Source organism: Rhododendron vialii, chromosome 4a (genome assembly GCF_030253575.1).
Source record: "Rhododendron vialii isolate Sample 1 chromosome 4a, ASM3025357v1".
Classification (NCBI taxonomy): domain Eukaryota; kingdom Viridiplantae; phylum Streptophyta; class Magnoliopsida; order Ericales; family Ericaceae; genus Rhododendron; species Rhododendron vialii.
In genome coordinates, this window is record NC_080560.1 from 2198049 (window position 1) to 2218376 (window position 20328).

General features: G+C 36.6%; 3 protein-coding genes and 1 non-coding gene across 8 annotated transcripts; 2 read left to right on the forward strand and 2 right to left on the reverse strand.

Moving 5' to 3' along the window:
- The first annotated feature begins 1781 nt into the window (after positions 1–1781).
- Positions 1782–3066, forward strand: LOC131322870 (uncharacterized). Of its 2 annotated transcripts, XR_009198985.1 has the most exons (2): positions 1782–2514; positions 2649–3066. XR_009198985.1 is itself a non-coding variant. In XM_058354419.1 (1 exon), the coding sequence occupies exon 1, from the start codon at positions 1782–1784 to the stop codon at positions 2283–2285; it is 504 nt and encodes a 167-aa protein (XP_058210402.1). In that variant the 3' UTR covers positions 2286–3066. The 2 variants fall into 2 exon arrangements, 1 of the variants encoding a protein (XP_058210402.1); XM_058354419.1 differs by having other exon boundaries at positions 1782–3066.
- Positions 3067–10068: 7002 nt separating this feature from the next.
- On the reverse strand, positions 10069–10140 carry TRNAM-CAU (transfer RNA methionine (anticodon CAU)). Its single transcript has one exon. It is a non-coding gene; the product is annotated as a tRNA-Met (tRNA).
- Positions 10141–10175: 35 nt separating this feature from the next.
- On the forward strand, positions 10176–13121 carry LOC131321824 (protein LHCP TRANSLOCATION DEFECT). Its single transcript, XM_058352778.1, has 2 exons — positions 10176–10525; positions 12736–13121. The coding sequence occupies exons 1-2, from the start codon at positions 10253–10255 to the stop codon at positions 12991–12993; spliced, it is 531 nt and encodes a 176-aa protein (XP_058208761.1). The 5' UTR covers positions 10176–10252; the 3' UTR covers positions 12994–13121.
- A 161-nt stretch (positions 13122–13282) lies between these two features.
- LOC131321823 (uncharacterized) lies at positions 13283–19376 on the reverse strand. Of its 4 annotated transcripts, none has more exons than XM_058352774.1 (9): positions 19217–19375; positions 17324–17475; positions 17077–17189; positions 16471–16549; positions 15972–16000; positions 15212–15305; positions 14977–15066; positions 14664–14850; positions 13283–14097 (listed from the first exon to the last, which is right to left on the reverse strand). In XM_058352774.1, the coding sequence occupies exons 1-9, from the start codon at positions 19230–19232 to the stop codon at positions 13685–13687; spliced, it is 1173 nt and encodes a 390-aa protein (XP_058208757.1). In that variant the 5' UTR covers positions 19233–19375; the 3' UTR covers positions 13283–13684. The 4 variants fall into 4 exon arrangements, with proteins under 4 accessions (XP_058208757.1, XP_058208756.1, XP_058208759.1 ...); XM_058352773.1 differs by lacking the exon at positions 19217–19375 and adding an exon at positions 18914–19098; XM_058352776.1 differs by lacking the exons at positions 15212–15305; positions 15972–16000 and having other exon boundaries at positions 19217–19376.
- Between the last annotated feature and the right edge of the window lie 952 nt (positions 19377–20328).

Sequence of the window (20328 nt, forward strand, 5' to 3'; positions counted from 1 at the left end):
AGAGAGATTTCAAACGTATTCATTATTACTCCTCTATTTGGGGGGAGAGAGAGAAGTTTATTAATGACCCATTTCCGCGTACATTGAGCTCCGACTATTGGTTCCTCCTTGTGTCGTGGGTACGCTTCTTAATCTCCATTTCTTACCTGATCTTCCTTATTGGATAGTATTTTCTTGGGAGATCTGTCATTTTTGTGATTATTCTTGATCGCTGAGATTTGGGTTTCTTTTAGATGATCAATATTGTAATTTTGCGAATCTTTGAATCACTGGTTTATGATGATTCTCTATCTGATATGTGTATGAGCTGTTAACCCCCCAGAAAAAGTGTGTGAGCTTTATGGGTCTTGTGCAACTTCTTGTATTTCTTGATATAATGGCCATAGTTTTGCTTGAATGTGGTATTTCTTTGCTGTTGAAGTGCAATAAGATGTTCTTTTGGCCTAGATCCTAATATCCCCTTTGATATTTGGGCTGGACAGTGGAATCCTTTCAATGTGCATTTGTTATTTCATTCTTTTTTTTTGGTTCGATGCTCGCTGTCCGAGTCATCTTATGCGTACTTTGAATTCAGTTTTAGTTGGATTTTGTCGCTAAGAGGGTTGAATGGTAACGTGTGGGGTGGGGTTCGGTACAGTGTTTTCATGGCCTTTGATGATCTTGAAATGGTTTAACACTTCTTGTTGGTCTGTTTCTCGATGATCCGCCGCACCCTACTTACTGGCTTACTGCTACTTAACCAGTTGTAGTTGAAGTGGGATTGGATTTTTCCACGTTCTTACCAACCAACTATGATTAGTTTTCTTTTTAAAAAAAAATTATACGGAACACAAATTCCTTGCATTGAATTGCTAGTTTCTTCATGTTTGTTTGATCATTGGTCTTCTGAGTTCTTTAGGATTCTAAACTTTTCTCTCAAACAAGACTTTTTATTTACTCTCTCTCTCTCTCTCTCTCTCTCTCTCTCTCTCTCTCTCTCTCATGGTTATGAAAATCGACCTTTTATATTTGAGTTTTCTGCGAATCAGCTAATGCAAATATGCATCATTTGGTATAAATGAGCTTCACAGTGTAGCAACCAAATATGACAGGCCATTTGGACTGTGAGAAAGGAAACTAAAAGGAAAAATGTCACCCATAAGTGATGAGATTTGGTGAGAAACGAACTGAATCAATGAAGATTCATCATTTCCTTATTTCTCATCCTTTCTGACCATCATTCAAAGGGGCTGCTGGGACCATTTAGGGTTTGTGAACCTTATCAACCAATCATTTTTAATTCCCATCCTCAATTATATTATAAGTACTGCATGTGCTAAACAAGATGGCAAGGGTCTGCTAGTTGAATAATAAGCTTTACTGAAAGTTTTAATATTGTGATGGATTCCGAAGAATCGAAACCATCACTACTTCTACTCAAGTCTCTCTTTTGTCTCTCTATTTTTGTTCCCTGAAAACTGTGTTTACCTGCTGAATTGCTTTGTTTGCTGTCTTGGAAAGTTGAAACTGTTGACAACTGGATGAATAACCCTTTCATCTCAAGCCTCAAGTTTTCAACATTATATGTGCCTATATCTCGGGAGCATTAGAATCAAAGACGAACTATCCGTCCAACGCAAAATACTAAGTTTTTCCTTGAGACACAACCTTACATTTCGCATGCATAATGTAACTTCTGACAGGATACTGAGCTGCTGTGAGGATAAGAAATAGGAGTACTATTCAACCAGTTTTGGAGAGAGAAAAGGTTATACGAAGGCCTTTTGTCATTGGAGGAAAACATGGTCGCGACACTAGAAGCCATCAAAGGTGGGGGAGGATCCATCAAAGTGGGAACGACTGGGAAAATCAGTGCCTTAATGTCAAGGGAATTAGAATCTGCAAAGTCTACGCCCCAAACACCTGTATCATCTAGGAACAAATCTCTTATAGACTCAAATGCGGTTCCTAATGATCCTATTACCCCTAGAAGACTAAAACCAAGAACATCAATGGATGAAGCAAGCAGCAGTGGTAGTAGCAGCACCGTCAATAAGAAAAGCCCTGAAACAGTCCGGAAAACAAAACACTACAATCGGAAAACCCATCAAGTACCAATGCTCAACTCTGACAATGTTTCCTTGGATGGAACGCCTATTAGAGGGAAACCTGCTAAAAGAGGATCTTACAATATAGTTGAAATTGTGGACATAAAATGTGGTAGCCCGGATAGGACATGGACCGGCCCAATAACAAATCGACTCAAGAAGCTCAGTTTCTCTAAGCTTTCTGAGAGCGTTGTCTGAGGCTGTGTTTGGATCGTGGATTTGATGAGTTTACAAATGAAAACAATTGACTAGATGTCTTTTCCTTTACCTTTTCTTTTCCTCCAGAATCCCCCCTGGTAAATCCACGATCCAAACACAGCCTAAGCCTGCAACTGCTTCACATCAGCTTTGAGATTCCTGTAATTGAACCCAGAAATTATATCTGGCCGGGTGCTCTCTGCAACTTCAACCAAAGAACACATACTTGGTATGAACTTGCTTCCTCCTTTCTTCTTCCTTTTTGGAGTAGTGACCAATGATCCAAGCTTTGGTCTAGAGTGATCGCTCCTGGAGGCCATACTTCTGAATTGACAGCAAGACTTCTCCAATTTGTCTCGACAGCCCAATTCAAGCTGGCTAAAGCACTCGATCTCTTTCATCATAAGGGATGCAAAGGTCCCTCTGGTTCCTATTTCAGCAGGAATTCTTGTTGCTGTTTTCTCAAGGACTGGCATGGCTAAAGTGAAGGATTTGTACATCACTTTCTCTCCGGTTGGAGGGAATGAGGAGGCTTGTGGATGAAGAGAGGAGGCTCTGAGTCTTGGCTTGGAGTGCAAATTGCTTTGAGTTTCTGGCATTTTGTTTCTCCTTTGGCCTTGTCTCTATGAATTCCTCACCTTATAATCGACACAAAGTGAAGTGCTGGGTAATTACAGGACTCATTGTAATCATGTGGTTGCAGTTAAAACAGTGGCCTAACTTTTGTACCCACTCTAACACTTGGGTCTCCAATTATGAATCTATGATCCCTTTTTCACTATCCTTTTTATCTTTTTTCTGAACCTTTTCTCAATGTTGATTGTGGAAAATTGTTGCATAAATGGTCCAGAACATGCTCTATCTCCACCTGCTTTTCTAAATTTTGATACAAAAATGGGATTGCTGTTGGACCTAATATTTCATGAGGGGCCCAAGTGGACAATTGTGCATCATGTCATCAGGTACCAGGATTTGATATGTTACCAAAAGTGAAAGATTTGATCTTTTCCTTGTGGATTTTTTTTATAACCAGTTGTTTGTGTCAGTTTGTACACACCTCGACTAATTATGGGGCTCTAAACATCTTTCCTAGTGGATTGACAGTAGAACTGATACTTGTTTTCATTGCCTTAAATGGCAAGGGAAAAAGCAAAGGATGCTTGGTTTGGCAGTGCAACTCAAGTGTTTTTCAGGTGGTGGGAAGAAGTAGGTGGAATATTTGTTGTATCCTTTTATTGCAATTTCAATTTTTTGTTCTGCTTTTTTTTTCCATCCCTTTTTTCAGAAAAGGAAGGAGTCATGGGAAGGATATGAGGGACGCTCTTTACATGCACATCATGTGTATTTCATAATTGCATTTTATTGCAACACTGAAAATACGGGCAAGAAGCTATTTTGATGGGCACGGTACTCGCCTACTCATGGATTTTTTCGTCGCGAATCGCGACTTATCTTTTTCGGATTTCCCTTCTACCAAATGCTAAAGGTGATGTGTGTAAACAGTTCACAGCATTTCATCAGGCCTCCCCTCAAAGGTGTATATATGAGCATTGTTTTATATTGTTGTAAATGTGTCTTGGTTGAGCTGATATTGTTTTCTGGGTGAGTAAGCTGATATCATCAGCGTCACCTAAAGCCAGAACCTCACAATCCCGATCTTGCTAACGAATCCACAACAACATTTGCTGACCTTTGAATGAACCGAATTTCGCGCTCCCTCGTGTTATACATTGCCCTTCTTAATTTTTTTCGGAGTGAAACAAAGTGCTGGACTCCTCCAGCAAAACATGGAAAACTAAAACTAACCAATGCCTACCCTCCGTTTGAGATGTTTGAAAACGTAGAGATTTTTTCATTTTTTCCTACTAGAAAGTAAGAGTGAGTATGGTCCGGATTGGTTTGGTTTTACAGTAAACCAAAAATCAAACCAATACTTACGGATTATGAATTTAAAGAACCAAACCAACCCATAAAAGGCATAGAACCAAACCAAACCATACTTTACCAAACCATTAAAGTATGGTTTGGTTTCGGTTTCGGTTTTAAACCATAGTTTGTTTTGAATTAAGCTATCATTTAAAAAATAAAAATAAAGTACACTTAAAGTTATGAAGATAAATTAAAAGAAAATTTATATTAAAATCAATTTCATTCTAATTATTAAAACACACTAACACGAATCAACTAATTAAGAGTGGAATACCACAATCGCCATATTAAAATCAATTTCATTCTAATTATTAAAACACACTAACACGAATCAACTAATTAAGAGTGGAATACCACAATCGCCTCAAGTCTTGGTAGTGAAGGAAGTATAGGAATAGAATTTAGAGAAATTTAGAAATTGGGCAGTGTAAGTTGACTGATTTGGTGATCTCATATGCTTTTAATGTATGATAAATTAATAATCCTAGGAAATTAGGAATGGTTTGTGATATATAGAAGTTTAATCTAAATTATCTTGGCGGAGAAGAAAAACTAAATATTGCGGTGAATTTAATAGGATCAATAAATTGAAAAAGTAGTCGACTAAAGCTCTCATATATTTATGGAATATTTAAATATCCATCCTATTTTTTCATATTATGTAAGAATCCATCCTCCCCTTTTTTAATGCTTATGATTTCATCCTTGAAATATGTAAATTACCTTTATTACCCTTTTATTCTTTTTTCATATTATATATTGATAGAAATATTAAACATATGAGAGAGAGAGAGAGAGAGAGAGAGAGAGAGAGAGAGAGAGAGAGAGAGAGACTAGGGGGACAGATGAAGACAGAGAGAGAGAGTGAGGGAGGATGAATTCCAATCCCTACAGTTACGCCCTACAGTCACATCTCAATATTGTTTCAAATAGACTAGAGATTGAACAGGGGGAAGGAAGAGATCCCTAATTTCAAACTTTCAAACTTCCCACAAATCCCTCTAATTGATCAGTTCCTTCATTTTCGGATGATAGAGGACGGTTTTTCTCCATATTTAACTCTCACGTCTGTTTCTTCATCCTTATCCTTCTTCATCCTTATCCTCGTCCTTCTTCATCCTCTTTTCCTCTACAAGATACGCTCCTGATTTTTGTTCAAGGAATTTTGGTGTTTTTGGTCTTAGTTTCATGGTAATTTGTTTGTATCATTTGCCTGGTTTAGTTTTAGCAGACCCCCTGTTGTTTTGCTGTTTCATGGTTATTTGTTTGCATTATTTACCATGAAACGGGTTTGGTTGCTCAATCCATGTATCTATTTCTTAAAAGTCATAATGCAGCATTTACATTTTCATGCCTTATTCATTGATCAAGTTGGCCAACTGAACGAAAAAAAATCTTATTTCCCTCTGATCTTGTTTCAAAATACATGGTTAAATTACCTTAATCAAACTGTTACATGGTTAAATTACCATAACGATTTTTATTTTGAATACAAAATGATCAGTTGACCACAACTTTGCAATTTTTTTTCATTGTTCAGGTTGGCCAAACAGAAATGAAAAATTCATGGCTAAATTACCACAAGAAAAAAGTAGTTATTCAAACCGTATCAGGTGTAGATGGTTAAATTATCATTTCATTTGATGGTTACATTACCATAAAATAAGTACTGTTTATTCCATTACCATGTCTATTTATTCCATTCCAACATTATGTACAAATGTGGTATAAATGACAAACTATATTCCATGCAGGACTGACATGGCAAGTGAATTAATCATGATGTGTCAACATGATGGCAAGTTTGCAGCCATTCGGATGAATCGAGAGCATGATTTCAGCACTGTCATCCATAAAATATGTGCCCGGTGGTCTGATCTTGACCTGGATTCTGTCATATTGAAGTATTCTCTCAACGATACAGAACATATAATATGGCAAACCGGACAACCAAAAGTCATATTTCCCATTGTTATTGTTTCTCGAAACATGGCTAAATTACCATCAAAATCGGAAATATATGGTTAATTGGTTAAATGGTTAAATTCCCATGACATTTCATGATTATATTACCATGTCGATTACAACGATACATTACCGTTGCTAATCTACTCATGTATCTTGATACATGGCTAAATTAGCTAATGAAGACAACAAACAGTCATTTCGTCCATGTATCTTGTTTCAACGAACATGATCAAATTACCATAAACAAAACACTCATACTCAACCCTTTACGTGCATAAATGGTTAAATTACCACGACGATACATGGTAACATTACCATGTCGATTACAACAACACATTACTGTTAACATTGAAATCATGGAATGCAACACCCTCAATAAAACACAAATATCATATAAGGTTTTTTTTGGGTATATTGGCTTAGATTAATTAGGAGCACGAAATCATGAATTGATGAATATCGGGTTCAATCTCACTGAACCCAGAAAAATACCCAACTGATTTAGCACAATGGGCATAAACAAATCAGTTCTATAAGCATAACCTAGCTCCAACTAGGAAAACCAAATAACACAACCGAAGAACAAAATGGGGTTTAAGGGATATACGTACGAATTCTGGCCATGTCTGTTTCGTCACCTTCTTCTCCGCTGGTTTCTTCAACCACGTACGACTTGAATGATTGTTTCCGTCGCTTAGTTTTCCGGTAAAAACCCCATTCGGAAAGGACGGGTGAGTGCATTCGCAGTTGGGCGCCGCCTGTAATCGAAAAAAATGGAGGACGGGCGGGATTGGGTTCTCCGACTGTATTGGGTTTATACGGATTAGGGCTTTCCAAAAACTTTCAGCCCCAAAATCGAAAGGATTATTACCGTTTATGAAGGCTATTTCGATTGATATCAATCCCGACGATCACGGGACGAGGACGCGAGGATTTCGCAGAACTGCTACCGGAAGGAACGACAATCTTACGAGGACGAAAAGGTTTATTATTTCGTCCCCAAATTCTGTTCTCTTTATATATAATAGATATAATATATATAATAGGTAAAACAACAGTAAAGGGGCAGAAACGAGATAAAATCTAGTAGGAGGACGGAATCATAAAGATCTAAAAAGGGGAGGACGAAATCATAAGTCTGTTAGGCTTCTAGGATGAATAATTAAGCCTCCCCATATTTATTTGGTGAACCATACTCCCTCTGTCTCAAATTAAATGTCAATTTTTGATATCCGTGCCAATTTCAATTTATCGTATCTTTCAATATGAATCTCAAAAAATATGTAATATGACTCTTATTTGATAGTTCTCAATTAATTCTAGGGAAATTTTTATAAATGGTCCCTCTAGTTTCCATGAATTTTCATTTTCGTCCCTATAGTATCAATTGTGTTACTTTTAGTCCTATAATTTGCATTCTGTCTCAATTTCGTCCCTCTCACTTACGGCGTTAATGAAACAAACGGAATTGGAGGACAAAATTGTCATTTCTCCTCACAGAGGGACTAAATTGAGATTTCATGCAAACTAGAGGGACTATTTCTATAATTTTGTTTTTTACTTTTGTTTTTGTAAATAAATTTAAAATACATCATATATAATATATTTCTCATCTCATTTTATAGTGAATAATAAAATATATGTTGAAATTTTGTAAAGTTTTTATTATATACATCACAAAAAATATGAGAAAATTCAAAAAACAACCCTTATGTTAATTGTCTTGGTCTTGTATTTTTTTTTTCAATTGAATTTTCACTATCGTTATTTTTTTTGTCATATGATTAAAACGAAAAAGTTGTTCAGTAGTATTTAGAAATTTTGTAATTGTGTTTAATTAAGCAATGAAACACTATTAAATATTAAGAGATCAAATACATTAAAATATGGGTATAAGTGTATTTATTTTTGGACTTACTCATAAGATCACTCATATAACAAATAAACACGGATTTTAAACATTTTTTTATTGGGTGAAAAAATAAGAAGATTATAAGAACATGATACAAAGACATTAGCTAAGGGGTTGATTTGTGCATTTTCTAATATTTTTGTAATGTGTAATGAAATATAAATTTTTCAATATAGTTTGATTACCCAATAAAAAATAATTCAGTTGTCAAATACATTTCTTATGGTCTTTTTTAATTTATTTGCAAAAAACAAAAGTAAAATGTAAAATTTTAAAAATAATCCCTCTGGTTTGCATAAAATTTCAATTTGGTCCCTCTGTGAGAGAAAATGACAATTTTGCCCTTCAATTCCGTTTGTTTCATGGACGGCGTCAGGGAGAAGGACGAAATTGAGATGGAATGAAAACTATAGGGTTAAAAATGATACAATTAATAGTAGAGGGACGAAAATGAGAACTCGTGCAAACTAGAGGGACCATTTTTAAAAATTTCCCTTAATTCTATTATACAAAGTTTTCAAACTTATGAAAAACATTATAGATTGAAAGATATAAGCGATGAAAAATGACACGAATTTTAAAAATTATCATCTATTTTGGGACGGAGGAAGTAATTAAATTAAATTATATGTGTATATATATATATATGTGTGTGTATTATATGGTTCGGATCGGTTTGGAATCATAACCATGAACATGAATTCATAAACCAAACCATATAATGCGGTTTCTAATTTTATAAACCATGATCAAACCATACTACTAAAAACCCGAACCAAACCTTTCGGTTTGGATTGGATTCGCGGTTTGACGGATTTTTTGCTTACCTCTACTAAAAAGCCAAGTCGAAGAAAATGACTTTCAAAAAAATTAACCCTAACAGGTTGGCTAAGTGATCTTGGCAAAGGCCTTTGGAGAGCTTTTTTGTTCGGAGAGCTTGCTCCCTCATAAAGCTCAAGTTCAATTCTCATTGTGAAACGGCTGTGGGAGAAGATGTAAGAATTGATTCGAGGTGCTCGCAAACTGATCTTGGCATAAGCCTTTGGAGAGCTTTTTTGCTCGGAAGGCTTGCTCCCTCCTAAAGCTCAAGTTCGATTCTCATTGTGAAATGGTTGTGAAAGAGGCTATAAGAATTGATCCGAGGTGCTCGCAAACTGATCTTGGCATAGGCCTTTGGAGAGCTTTTTTGCTCGGAGGGCTTGCTCCCTCCTAAAGCTCAAGTTCGATTCTCATTGTGAAATGGTTGTGGAAGAGGCTGTAAAAATTGGTCCGAGATGCGCGCAAACTAGCTCGAACACCATGCATAACCTAAGTTTAAAAAAAAAGAAAAGAAGAAAGAAGCAGCCTTTTGGAAAACTTAGAACTCTTAACCTAAGTTTTAAAAAAGAAAAAGAAAAAAGAAGCAGCCTTTTGGAAAACTTAGAACTCTTAACCTAAGTTTTAAAAAAGAAAAAGAAAAAAGAAGCAGCCTTTTGGAAAACTTAGAACGCCCAAAATTAAGTTTTAAAAAAAAAAGAAGAAGAAAGAAGCAGCCTTTTCGAAAACTTAGAACTCTTAACCTAAGTTTAAAAAAAGAAAAGAAAAAAGAAGCAGTCTTTTAGAAAACTGAAAACGCCCACAAAAAAAAAAAAAGTTTAAAAAAAAAAGAAAGAAGCAGCCTTTTCGAAAACTTAGAACTCTTAACCTAAGTTTAAAAAAAGAAAAAAAAAAAGAAGCAGCCTTTTAGAAAACTGAAAACTCCCAAAAAAAAAAAAAAGAGCAAAAACTCTTAACCTAAGTTTAAAAAAGAAAAAGAAAAAAGAAGTAGCCTTTTATAAAACTGAAAACGCCCAAAAAAAAAAAGAGGAGCAAAAAAAACCTAAGTTTAAAAAAATAAAAGAAAAAAGACCTTTTATAAAACTGAAAACGCGCTCAAAAAAAAAAAAAAAAGAGCAAAAAAAAAAAAAAAAGGAGTGGGTGAGAAGCTTGCTCTCATATCAGAGCCAGGTTTCGATCCTGGGACCTGTGGGTTATGGGCCCACCACGCTTCCGCTGCGCCACTCTGATTATTGATACTATGGTTTCCTAAACAAATATTTATACCGATCGATTGAAACACTATCGACTTGGATCATAAAAGACATTGGTGATAGAGTTCGGTGCTCTGAAACTCCAAACCATGGCCTCAATCACCTGTGCTACCCAACTAATCTTCGCCTCTCAGGCCCCAAAAAATTCATCTTTTTCATCTGGGTCGGCTCCAAACTTGCCCAGATTAAGGTCTCAATTTGTGGGTAAAGGTCCAAAGAAGCTCAGAAATAGACCCACCAAAAATGGTTCCAGAACCATCACATGTTGGTTCAAATTTGGCCGAAATGGTGTTGATGCCGAAGGTGCTGGGATTTACGGCAGCCAATCACGAGACGACTACGACCGCGACGACGTCGAACAAGTACTTTATCTGTAACTGATGTTTTCTTGTGTTGTGGTTTGTAGAGCTTTTATCTTTCTGAATTTTAGCTGCAGTTGCTGCATTCTGTTTGTGATTAGTAGGAATTTCACCGTTTCACGAATACAATTACTTGCCTACTTGGTGGAATTGCTGCAATTTTATAGGAGGAATAGTTGTAGACTACTTTAATTTGTGACTTTTATATGAACTCGGGTGTCCGACCTGCTAACGCGCACCTGGACTAATCCCTAGGACCCATTACCGCTGTCCACAAGCAGAAAGTGCAATTAAGGCCCCGTTTGTTATCACTTATAAGTTAGATTATTAAATTATGGTTACTTTGATTATTCACTTAAAATAATTTGGATCAGTGTTTGGTATAGCTTTTTATAAGCTAAATTAAAATTTCTGACTGTTTGTTAAATAAATTGTAGAATAGCTTATTATCAAGTAAATGTCTAGATTAACCTTAATACTTATGTAGAGACACTCTTGAATAAGTACTTTTCTGTAAAATGTACTTTTACGACTTCAAATAAGCTAAAAAAGCTACAAATCAAAGCTTAAAATAATCCCATTTTTTTGGGTCAGATAAGCTAGAAAAGTTAAATAAGTGATTATTTATATAATTGATACCAAACACCACTCATCAACTTTTTTTAAGCAAATTAGCTAAATAAGTTGGATTATAAGTGCTAGCAAACGGGGTCTAAATCCGGAACGTAGACCCATATGGATTGACCCCATAAGAGTTGACACCTGTGACTTGGAGGTTTCGAACCTGAGACCTTTGGAGGGAGCAACTCCTATGTCCCAAGCCCTGACCATTGGGCTACATAAATTTGTAATGACACATATGCATTTCCCTGACTTAGATGTTTGGAGGTAGTTTCTTGTCTTCAAATCAAAAACTAGAATCTTAGACATAGTTTCTGGGCCTATCAGAGCAGCATTGGTATTGATTTCAATAGAGCTTTGGCACTGATCCAGTAGAAGATACTTCATGTGGCGAAATACAAACTATCATGTTTTAGTTATCGGGAAATATGTATAATTTTCTTGGCCTCTCCATACAATTACATTTCGGAATACCGCTGTGATTGGTAGTTGATTTTTGTACAGGATATTCCCAATACGTATTAGCTCATGGCAAATCATAATCAGATTCTAAGCCAATATGGCAAATTCACGACAGGTGCAGCTGATTTGGTTGCCCTAAAACCCCCTGTTGGCACTGATAACTTTAAAAATGTCATGAACACGAAATCAAAAATTCTTAGTTGTCAAAATATATATATATATATAGGTTTCTAAGCTTGTTACTGCCTAATGGAGCTTATTGTTATTGTGATGATGTCATAAACAGCTTTCCAAGTCCTACTACGGGCTATTGGAAAGGTATTTGAAACAGATGTGGGGATGTAAGTGAGTTTCTTGGTGGAAACAGCCAATTTTCTGTTTGACAGATTTGAAAAGCCCATGTATTTAGTCTTCTGAACTCTAGCAGATGTTGAAGCTGTACCTCATTTTTGAGGCTCTAGTTTATAGCATATGGACGCAGTATAGTTACAAGCACTTAAAAGCTTGTGTAGCTGGTGGCCCGAAGTGATGCTTTAGAACTACCAGAAAGCACTTAGAATGGAAAATAGAGACCTTTTGCCTTTGCAAAGCACCTACTATGTCATCAAACTCTGCAAGCTTGAGTGTTATCAGCTAGCCAAAACTGAATTTTGTGCTTATTTTGGTTGTGTTCATGTGTAATGGTTAATGGGCTCTGATTTCGTCGTTTATTTACCTTCTTTCAATCCCAGGCCTCCGAAATTTTTACCTTTCAAAACCCTTTGAAGTATATAGCCATATGATCCTGCTTTGGCAAAAACTTGACCATTGAGCTTGTTGTCTCCCATACTAAATTGTTTAGCAGGAAGTTAGTTTGAAAGCAGTGAAGACCCACAAACTTTAGCAATGAAGTGTCCTCAATCTACCATTGCATTGTTCTATTTAAGGTCCGCTCTCCATCAGGATGCAGTGTTGGTCCATTTTGGACACATTTCTGTAGAAAATTTACTGGTATCCCTCTCATGGTTTATAGTTTAGTATGTCCAACTTGGGCCTTACTGGGCATGCATCTGGCAAAATGTTTTCCCCAATTTTTGTTAATCGATTTCGATTTTCATTGGCAGTAAAAGATTTGTTTTCATCCAATGCAGTACTTCAACTACATGGGAATGCTTGCTGTTGAGGGTACTTATGACAAGCTGGAGGCTCTTCTGAGCCAAAACATCCACCCAGTAGATATCTTGTTGATGATGGCCGCCTCTGAAGGCGACAAGCCCAAACTGGAAGAGCTACTAAGAGCTGGAGCTAATTATACTGTCAAAGATGCAAATGGATTGACTGCACTTGATAAGGCAGCTAGTGATGAAATTAAGGATCTTATCCTTGGGTTTTCACCTCAGAAGGCATGAAATATCAAGAGCTTTGTAACAATTCTGTAGTCGTTTCGAATTCTTTGTTTTGTAGTAGTTTCTGTCCTCTTTGTGAATTCTGAAATTTCGAGACATGAATCTTTCCATCATAGTAATCTTTTCTCTCAGCTGTTGTTTCATTTCTCAAAAGCTCAGTCAACTGGGATGCCTTGGGATAGTTTAGTTTTTCCATCAGTTATGAAAAAAATGATCACAAAATGTCAAACAAATCTAGTTTCAACTGCTGGATTATGATTTCAGCTAACGGCAAATAATATCATAGCCAACATCTTTTTAAAGTTCGTCAAAAAAAAAAAAATGCACTAAGGTTATATTTATTTGGATCATGAATTCGTGAAGACTGGAAAATTACATTGCAAGTAAAACCATATCATTCACTTCACCATCTTCTTCCTTTCTTTTACCTTAACCTTTTCCTCTTCTTTCATAATAGCATACCACCCCTTCATATCCAGTTGAAATTCGAAGACAGCACTGCAAACTGGACAAGAACACGATATTTCAAAATTTTCTTTTGCCAATCTTGTCAGTTCAACATAGGACAAGATCGGACAAGTAACAGACATAAGACCCCCTATTAGGCAAAGAAAGATGATTAACAGATACGGAAGATAGCACGACATCGTACTAGACAACCAACGAAATTAAAATGCTTGTAACTCAGATGTGTTCAAAATAGACTATCCTTTAAGTTTCCCCCAGTAAGTAGACTGAAAAATGGATCTTCTTTGCTATCACCATGGCTCTCTGTTCCCTTGATCTGAAGTCCCAAAACGTTTGTTGTTGATGTTGCTGGCTTTTTCACCGATACGAAGGCCACTTTACTCGTTGAACCAGATTTACGTTTTAAAGGATTTGAACCTGGAGATGAACTCAAATCCATAAGCAAGCCACTTTCAGAGTTCAGGTTCTGGATTAGCGGTTCCACAAAACCTGAAACATCTTCCACTTTTGAACTATCTTGAACCTTCTTCACGTCATCGTTCTCTGTCGAAGGATCCTCAATTGAACTAGGATTATCCACCTCAATGTGAGAATAATCTTCAGAAATATCGTTAGGATCTGCCTTGCCAGATTCGTTATCTATAGAGTCCAATAATAATAGGATTTAAAATATGCAATAAATAAATTACAAAGAATCAGAAAGAAAAACAGTTGACTACATACGAATTGGGTGAATAAGAATGACAGAACGAAATGCAGGAACCTTTCCTCTCCTTGCCATTGCGGGTCAAGAATAAGTGAAAACATGTTTCTCTCCATAAAAACGGTGTGATCGGAGATGTCAAGCTGGAGATCAGGAAAGTCATTACTGGCCTTTTGAATAAGATGGCCTTCGCATTTTCCGTATTGAAAATGCAATAAGAATGAGGGGTGTTAAGCCTTTTATGGTTTACTACTTATGCGAGATCCATTCGCTAACTAAATGAAAATAGTGTAGCTTGTCGTACTGGAGCCTCCACTTCAAATAAAACACAAGCGGGAATCTCTAACCAACATAATAGTGGAATTCTTATGGCTAGTATGTGTTCACAAGGTTATGCAATGTACCGTGGTATACTATGATATGGATAATATTCATTGTCAACATGTCAAAGAAAGCTGAGTCACAGTACTCCAACAGTGAAGATTGAAAAGAACATTCTTACCACCAAGCAAAACCTCAATGCTTTGATATTGAATGGCAGATGGCCCTATAGATATTTCTCTAACATTCTTCTCTTGACGTTCAGTCTTACAGTTGGTGGATATCTCAAGTAATACAAACTTATCTGTTTCCCACACACAGTCAAGTAAGACAGATTGCTCATTCATCGGGTAGTACTCTCTAAATACCTGAAAGTTGAACATCAAAGGAAGGTCAAAAACAAAAAGTTGTCGGCCAAAGGGAAAAGAGAGGGATCAATCTACACCAAACACATTCAGTTAACAAACGCATTCAGTTAACAATAGAGAAGCAACCTCAATTCCGTCCTGAGTTAATTTTACAGATTGCTCCTTCTGAGAGAGAGAAAAAACCATGTTGAATACCGTTACAGCATCAAGTAATATCTGTAAACAAATAAAAGAACAGATTCAGTCAGAAAGAAAATTAAACTCAAGTCTCATTCCCACAAATATTGGATCACCTGCAGGCCTGTAAGTAAAGGATGACATAACTTCACAAATGTTTCGCTAGAAAGAGAATAATGCTTACTTGCTGAACCAAAACTCGGAGGCGTGCAAGCAAAGCCAAAGTTGTAAGACAAAATCCCATGAAAAATGATTGAGCAAGTAAAGTAGAAATCTCTCTGTGGATAGTTAAGGTGTGAAAACACTTCCATGCATGCCTTGAGAAATACCGCATGATCCCATCAACAATTTATGAATGGTAAAAACAACAATCCTGGCCCTATTTTCCAACTTAGCAAAAGAAAGGCACAGCGAAAACAAGGATGTCCAGATGTAAATTGTCGTATTATGTTTACAAAGGCCGGAAAAGCAAAGAAAGTAAAATTCCCAATGAAATTTCTTAAGATCCCCATCAAAAGGAGATTTAAAAGGTCAACAAACCTGGTGGTCTATTTTTCAGATACTTAAAAACCCTCCAAAAGGAACCACAACTACCAACCCTGAATGAACTATGGGAGAAGGTGGCATCTCTTAGGAAACATATTATGAGGGAGAACTAATAGTGCTGTAAATCTCAGAGGTAACTACATCATATTCTTGCCAAATTTGAGGAAGATATTGCATAAGATCTTCCAAAACTTTGAAAAGCTTATAACCAGAAAATGCTGATGCATAGAAGAAAGAACAGTAACTATACGAGGGGGATAAAAGCTCAAAAATGAAGACTGTCATAGCTCTTATTAGGGGTCTTGAATAAAAATATATAGCAGTAGGATCATTTGAATGTAATAATTACCCAGCAGCTAAATAAACATTTTGTAGATAAACAATCGAGAGAAGGATACGTAGCTGCCTTCAACATTGGCTCTACTATCTGCATTAGAAATAGAAAAAATTAGGAGGTTACTCCTGCAACCTGCTGCCTGCCCTAATACCATGATGGCCTTGGCACTAGTCAGAGAGGGAAATTTCCATTGGGCCTGGTGTTATACTCCAATAGACTTATCAAGCAATTTCGTTGGATATGCCATAACAAACAATACAAATTAATTTGATACAGTCTCTGCAAAGTAAATAAAGACCACATCTGCCGAGGTATCTAAAGAAACATCTTGATTCCACTTTTAACACCAATGAACACAGCAAATAAAACAAGTATTTCAGGTAAGGGTAAAATCTTTGAGGGTTAAAAGCAAAAGAGGCATTTGGTTTACTACATACAAGATAAAGGTGTCACTATGTAGGTTTCATGCAGCCCAACATGCAATAGAACGAAATGGGAGAGAGAAGCTACAAAATGGGAGCACAGAACGAACATACTAAGAAGAACAAAGACGACCTCACCTGTGACAGCAGGCGTGCCGCTCCCAAAAGTCGTTCTAGAAAATTATGTTTTCCGCCATCACATTTTCTCCTCTTCAAACTGGTATAAAACAAATTGAACAAGTAAACTCCAACTTAAAACAATAAATGAAAAATACTATCAAACAGGAATGTACAACATTTTCTTAGGCAGTGCATGTACACTTTATTACTCCAATTTCTTACTCCCATTTAGCATTGCAAAATGGAACATCAACTTTTTTTTGTAGATAGCACAAGGGGCCAAAAAATAAACAAATAGTCAACTAAAGAAAGAAATGCATGTCTAGAACAATAATTTGAGGCCAGAGTACCTTTCAAAATGGAATCAACTTGTGCCCAAGCATAAAGTATGGATAAGATCATAAAACCAACACAAAGTGCATATGGCCCCACAACAACAAATGGATTAGGTTTTGCATTCTTGATTGTTTATTCCCAACTTCACGAATGATCATGTAATTTCCTCTAGTAATTATAAGACACCTCCACTCAAACAATTAACATGATAGTTTGTGTATTCACCACCACTCTTAGATTACGGAAGCATGAATCATGATAGATGGGACATTAGGTATCAAAATTTACCTTTCTAGAAGTTGCACCTTCTGCTTAGGTCTTGTCCCACTGATAACTAGAAAGGAGGAGCTAAAAATTTCTTCTAAATGAGCTGATTGAAGCAGCCTCAGGTCTCTCCTCACCTAACATCGCATGGAAGTAATAAACTAGACTAAATTGAGAAATAAGATAATTATATATAATAAAAAATGTGCATGTCGACACATATTGGTGGGCAACTAGAAAATTAAGTCCAGTGAAAAATGAAAATAATGACCTTTAGAAGGTACTGAAAATATGAGGATCGCCGGTGCTGATTCTTGTTTTTGTATACAATTCTATCAAGGATGCCAAATTCTACTTGGAGTTGACCGAGGAAAGAATTCAACCTCTTCTGAACAATGTCAATTTCTGAATCCATGGACTCACCTGTAGAGGAATGTATCATACCGATGTCATCCAAACATAAGAATAACTTGATATTAAAAATAGAAAAAAATTATAGTAGATATTGATCTCAAGTGAAATAGCAGTGGATTCGTGTATGAGAGTGTTCATCTCAAAATGAACTACAACCTAATTTCTCTCAGTAGGCTAAATGAACTATAAACCTTTTTATTTTCTCTTTTCAATGTCCTAGTACAAAATAAAAGTATTTTCGTGCCAGCACCTTTTACCTAAACATAAGATTTAAGAAGCAACCAGTAAATGCCTCATTTTTCCACACAAACAATCAATTCAATGAGTACAACAGATATACACCATGGGCAAACCCACAGCCAAGGAGTTGAAACACCACAAAGACATCATATAACACAAGTTGTGTCAACTGTCAAGAAATCAACACTTTAAACATCAGAGGCAATACTATCCAAGGAGACTGCAGTACAGGGTAGAAGTCATTTCATGCCACTAAGTAGCCTAAGTTCTTACAAGCATTCTTAGCAAAAAAAAGTTCTTATAAGCATTAACTCAAACAGTTGTCAGGCTATGCAACAACCTTCATTGTAAAGACTAAAGCCTTCAACTATGCTACCAATTCGAATCAACTGCAGTAAAAGAGCTTCTAAGGGTTTAGACATATGCCCCAAAGAAAAGGACTTTTATGATTACTGTTCACCATAGCATGAAACAAAGTAAGTGTAGTAGCGGATCAAAAAAAAAAAAAGAGTAAGTGTACTGTGTTCGGGGGTTCAATCCCCGGATTGTTTGGTGAAACCTTCAGTTGGCTTCTTTGTTCATTATTTTTCTGGACGCCTTGAAAACTGATCAGTGAGTTTAGCAGAATTGAGCTCCAAATTGGTTCAAGTAGAACCCATTAGTTTATGCTCAAGTAAAGCATGTTTCCAATTATGGGGCATTACCACACCAAAATAGGCATTGGGCCAAGGGTCGTTGAGACAATCATGGAGAATAGGTATTCAACTGTGATGCAACGAGTACATTACAAATAAATAAAGGGAAGTAACACCAAGCACGTCTCTAGCCCTTACTCATACTTTTACTCAAATTTGAGAAAAAGCTTCATTTGGTTATGAAGCACTCCAATGGGAAAACCTAAATCTAAGCACAAATTTGAGTGAAAGCTTCACTATGGCATGGTTGCAAATTGGGGACGGAAAAAATACCCTAACACAAAATCCAAGTCTCCCTTCATTAGAGTGAAAAATTGGAGTAAAACTCAAATTTGGTTTAGATTTGAGTAGTAGATTTTGGGGGAGTTTAACTCAAGTTCAGTATGAGTTAAAAAAAGGGCAAGGGATAGAGTGATCAAATGCAACAACCGCATATTACCAAACCATGAAACAAATACACATACATGCCTTGAGACAAAGAAGCCTAGTCAACAGCAGGAAACAACTTATACCCTTTGTTTCAAGTAGGAGATAACCATAATATACGTGTTTATATGCACACCCATTGAACAGCTTCTTCAAGAGATGAAACAAGTGAATCATGGGTAATCTTCAACACCAGCAATTTGTAGTCGTACCATTTTTAATTCGATGTTTGGAGCAGGTTTCCTACACTTGGCTCAATAAATGGGTGGTTTCATTATTCTGTTAATTTTCTTTAAAACATTAACATGGCTAGGGAACAACAACTCCACGTAGAGCACAAAGTGGGAGAAAGAGAGTGAATTTCCGATGAGAGAGAGAGAGAGAGACACCTTGGAGTTGGGCCATAGCCGAACAAGGAACCGCAAGGCGCTAGACGTGGTCGCCGGAAAAGAAAAGGGTTGCCGCCGGCGCCAAAAGCTGAAGATGCCTTATGGGTTCACGACCGTATTAACTTGGTACTTTGAAGGGAAATTTTCTTTTTCTTTTTCTTTTTTGGGGTTCTACAGGGGAAAAATTTATATGAGGTAGTTTCCGACGAATTCAGTGGACTGACACCGATCTGGCGGCCACATAGCCTGATATCGCGGCCACACCACAAACAATATGGCCATGTAGTCCAACCTTGCGGCTTTGCTTTAGTGGGGCCACATCGCCATACTATATTGCGGCCACATGGTCCAACCTTGAGGCCACAAGCTCGGACGAAAAAATCCAATCAGTCCTATTTTAGTTCCTGCACAATGATTTTTTTTTTTTTTTATACATTTTGACCGTCTCCATAAAAGTGACGTATAACCCGGGCTCTGTTTGGAACCCATGGAAAATAAAAGAAAAAAAAGGAAAATTTAAAAAATTTCCCTTCCATTGTTTGGTTGGAAGAGAGAGTGAAGAAAATAAGACTATCAAGTGTAGTGAATAATAAATTTTCTCTCCCATGTTTCTTCTCTTTTATTTTTCTTTTATTTTTTTTTCTTCCTTTCCACGAGTTCCAAACATAGCAAAAGGCATGTTGTTGCCATTTTTCGAACTGGGTTTGTAGAGAAGCCTTGTTAGATGTTCCAATTTTGCAGTACTTAATTATACGGCTGTAGGTTGACCCAAAAAAAAAAACTAATTTCAGAATTCATTTTATGTTGAGTGACTTTAATAATGGAAATTATGTGGAAATGTTTTATTAATGTTACTGAAAATCGCGACATTACAATCATGATCTGATCAGAACTGTTGATCTCAACAGCAACAGCACCTCCATAGTTTCTCCAGTTACCCCAAGGCTCACACGCTAGTGACATTCCTCCTTATCGCCTTTAATCTGGTGCTGGGAAACAGTGAAATTGATCTTCCAGGATTAGTCGAGGGGCACGTTAACTTGCTCGGACACCTGAATTGTCGAAAAAGAATTATAGCATCCACATAATCATCCAACTACAATATACACAGA